Source organism: Leishmania braziliensis, chromosome 4 (genome assembly GCF_000002845.2).
Source record: "Leishmania braziliensis MHOM/BR/75/M2904 complete genome, chromosome 4".
Taxonomy (NCBI): Eukaryota; Euglenozoa; class Kinetoplastea; order Trypanosomatida; family Trypanosomatidae; genus Leishmania; species Leishmania braziliensis.
Genome location: NC_009297.2, coordinates 65,603 through 69,137, shown reverse-complemented (window position 1 = coordinate 69,137; position 3,535 = coordinate 65,603). Strand labels below are relative to the sequence as shown.

The following is a 3,535-nucleotide window of genomic DNA, read 5'->3' as shown; positions in this document are numbered from 1 at the left end:
GGTCGAGCCGCCAGACACGGTAAAGGGGTAAGGCTCGCTGGAGTCCTCGATGCCGGTGAGGAAGGAGAAGAGGGAGACGGACTCGACGGCGCTGTCGGAGACAAGGTAGACGGACTTGCCGCTGACCGTGGTGCTGCCGGCGGAGGCCAGCAGGCCCTTGCTCGCGCCGACGGCCTTGCAGTTGGTCACGCGGAACATGCTGGAGCCGTCGACGACGAGTGGGGTGTTGATGCTGACGAGCGCGCCGGTGCACTCCTCGCAGCGGCCGTAGTCGATGGCGAGCACGGCGGCTTTGGAGACGGGGAACGACGACTGGGCGTCGACCCTGACCACGGACGCGCCGTTGGTGGCGACGGCATCGAGCACGAAGAGGGCGGCGAGGTTCCTGATGCCGATGGCGTTGCTGCCAGCGCTGATGAGCACGATGCTGCCGGTGTTGATGGAGTCCTTTGGCCACGTGACGGCGGTGTTCTCGACGGTGACGGTGACGTTGCTGTCGAGCGCGAGGCCGCTGAAGTCGAAGAGCGACTGCGCGGACGTGAGCGAGCCGATGGTGGAGACAATGCGAATGTCGGAGTTGGCGGGCATGGCACCGGAGAAGGTGATGGCGGCCTGCGTCACCGTGGTGAGCAGCATGCTCATGCTCAGCCGCGCCGACGAGGCGAGGCCGTCCCCGGAGCTCTGGACGGTGAGGCCCTTGCCAGACACCTGCGAGTTCATCAGCTGCACCGTCACCACGTCTGCGGTCGAGGAGGCCAGGTCGAGCGTCATGGTGTAGTCGTTGAATGATGCGCCCGACATGGTGAGGTCGTCCGTCACAGTGACCGACTCGGCGCGCACCAGCACGGCGGCGAGCACCAGCACGGCGCACAGCAGCGCTGGCGCGCAGCAGCGGGGGGCAAGGGGGGCCATTGCGGAGAGGGAGGGGGTGGGGGAGAGGCGAGGGGGGAGAGGACGGAGCTGCCAGTGTTGTTCTGCGCACGTGCACGCGCGCGTGGCGGCACCGCCGGATGGGTGGGGGGAAGAGAGAGAGAGAGAGAGGGGGGGGGAGAGAGGGGGTGGGGAACGGATGGCCGAGCGGCACATTGGGCGCGTGGAAAGTGAGGGACGAAGAGAGGGGGTGGGGGAGGCGCGCGGCACGGGCGGCGACGTGAGGCATGCGCGTGCGGCGAGGAGAGGGGGTGGGGGCGACGACGAGGGAGGCGCCGATGCGCTTTGAGGCGCGCGCGTTTTTGTTTCGCTTCGGCCCATGGCGGCCGCCTATCCGGTGCGTGCCGCGCGAGGCAAGAGGGAGGGAAGGAGAGCGGCAAAGCACCGTGGGCTCGTGTGGGGGTGTGTGCTCGCGCGCGTACGCAAGCAAGCGAGCCATGGAGCGCAAGAACACGAAGAGGGCACACACACACACACACACACACACACACACACACGTGCATACACAGGCATACCCAGCGAAAACAAAGGGGGTGAGGGGAAACAGCTATGCACACCGTGTGTGAACATGCAGGTAGACCACGGTGGAGGGTGCTGAGGGACTATTCAGAGGAAATGGGCAGCGGCTCCAACGCTGGCCCCAGGCGCCACACGCGCATGCAGGGGCAGGTGGCGGCGGCAAGTACACACACAAGAGAGGTAAGAAGAGGAAAGGAGCCCCCCCTCACCTGTGTACCCCCACACCCCCCCACACACACACGCAGGTGGCGGCGCAGGGGTGCGGGGAGGGGGAGGGGGCATACATAGGAAGCTATACAAAGAAGATAGGAGGAAATACGGCACATGCGAGGAGGGCAGGCCGTGGCGCCGTGGGTGCACCATAGCCCGGGGAAGAGAAGATATACATCCAGCGAGAGGCTGGGAAGGACAGCGTGGCAGCCGCGTGCTCACTAAAGGGCGTACAGGGCGGCGGCGACGCAGACGACCGCGGCGAGGGCGACGGTGTGCGCGCCGGCGGCGGCGTTGGCGTTGGCGATGCAGGCACCGTTGACCGAGGTGTAGCCGTAGCGGCACGTGCTGCAGCGGGAACCGCTGCCGGTGACGCACTGGGTGCAGTAAGGGACGTTGCAGTCGGGTGGTCTGGTGGTGGGGAGGATGCACCGCTGGTCGCTGGTGAGGATGTAGCCCGTGGCGCACTGCGTGCAGCGTGTGGAGGGGCTGAGGCGGTCGCAGGTGAGGCAGTTGGGCACGACGCACACGTCCGTGGGGTTGTAGTTCTGCGTGGGGTCGACGATGGTCGAGCAGGAGGGCGGGTTGTAGTCCATGGAGGAGCACTGGCAGGTGCAGGGGTCGGTGCCGGAGACGGCGGCGCCTGCTCCGGTGTTGCCGGGGATACACTTGGCGTTGGCGCAGGTCCCGCCGCTTGCGCCCTGGCGGTTGACGACGGTCGTCACCGCGAGACCGTTGCTCTTGTACACTTCGGCGGTGTTGAGCGCCACGCCCTTGATGACGCAGCCGCCGCCGATGACTTGCGAGTCTGCCGAGGGGCTGAGGGTGTCCTGGTTGGTAAAACCGGTGGAGGGCGCCTCCAGGTTGAGGAAGGACACGGTCGAGCCGCCAGACACGGTAAAGGAGTACGGCTCGCTGGAGTCCTCGATGCCGCTCAGGGAGGAGAACAAGGCGGTGGACTTGACGGAGCTGTCGGAGACAAGGTAGACGGACTTGCCGCTGACCGTGGTGCTGCCGGCGGAGGCCAGCAGGCCCTTGCTCGCGCCGACGGCCTTGCAGTTGGTCACGCGGAACATGCTGGAGCCGTCGACGACGAGTGGGGTGTTGATGCTGACGAGCGCGCCGGTGCACTCCTCGCAGCGGCCGTAGTCGATGGCGAGCACGGCGGCTTTGGAGATGGGGAACGACGACTGGGCGTCGACCCTGACCACGGACGCGCCGTTGGTGGCGACGGCATCGAGCACGAAGAGGGCGGCGAGATTCCTGATGCCGATGGCGTTGCCCCCCCCCTCCCCTGAACGTTTTCTCAGCCGCTGCAGCCGGCAGGGAAGGGAAGCACAACAGGAGGCAGAAAGAGGGCGAGAGTGAGGGGAGAGAGTGTGTTTAGCGACATGGCCTGAGGCTGGCCTAGCCTATCCCGTGAGTCGGTGAGTCAACAGCGATGTGTGACGGTCTAGGAAGAGGGTTTAGTTCATTTGTGGGGGGAGGGGTTACGCTCTTGAGAGCGAGAGAGAGAGAGACACCCACACCAACACACACCCCCCTCCCCCCCCTCCATCAGCATAATCGAGAGAGAGGCGCTTGACACCCACAGAGATGACGATGCACAAATAAGAACGGAGGAGAGAGAGAGAGGGGGGGGGGAGTGTGCGTGTGCGCGCTTCTCTCCCTTCCTCCCTCCCTCTCTCTCTCTCTCTCCTCCGTTGGATGTTTCGCTCCTTTCCTCGTTGAGTTTCTCAATCGTACTCTTCCCCAACCATCACCACCACCACCACTACTCTGGACGGCAGCTCTCCGCCAGCGAGAATGACCAGGACTGGAGGGCGTGTGCGCCGGGATGCGTTCCCTCCCCCCTCCCCTCTCACCCCCTGCGNNG

The 3,535-nt window shown here is 65.8% G+C and overlaps 2 protein-coding genes across 2 annotated transcripts; both read right to left on the bottom strand.

Annotated features, from left to right (window-relative positions):
• Positions 1-1,086, bottom strand: LBRM_04_0210 (hypothetical protein, conserved in leishmania; the record flags this gene model as incomplete). Its single annotated transcript, XM_001561656.1, has 1 exon — positions 1-1,086. A coding segment is annotated over one exon (1,086 nt), but the record flags the coding sequence as incomplete, so codon positions are not given.
• Positions 1,087-1,880: 794 nt separating this feature from the next.
• Positions 1,881-2,735, bottom strand: LBRM_04_0200 (hypothetical protein, conserved in leishmania; the record flags this gene model as incomplete). The annotated part of the gene is made up of 1 exon (XM_001561655.1): positions 1,881-2,735. The coding sequence occupies one exon, from the start codon at positions 2,733-2,735 to the stop codon at positions 1,881-1,883; it is 855 nt and encodes a 284-aa protein (XP_001561705.1).
• Between the last annotated feature and the right edge of the window lie 800 nt (positions 2,736-3,535).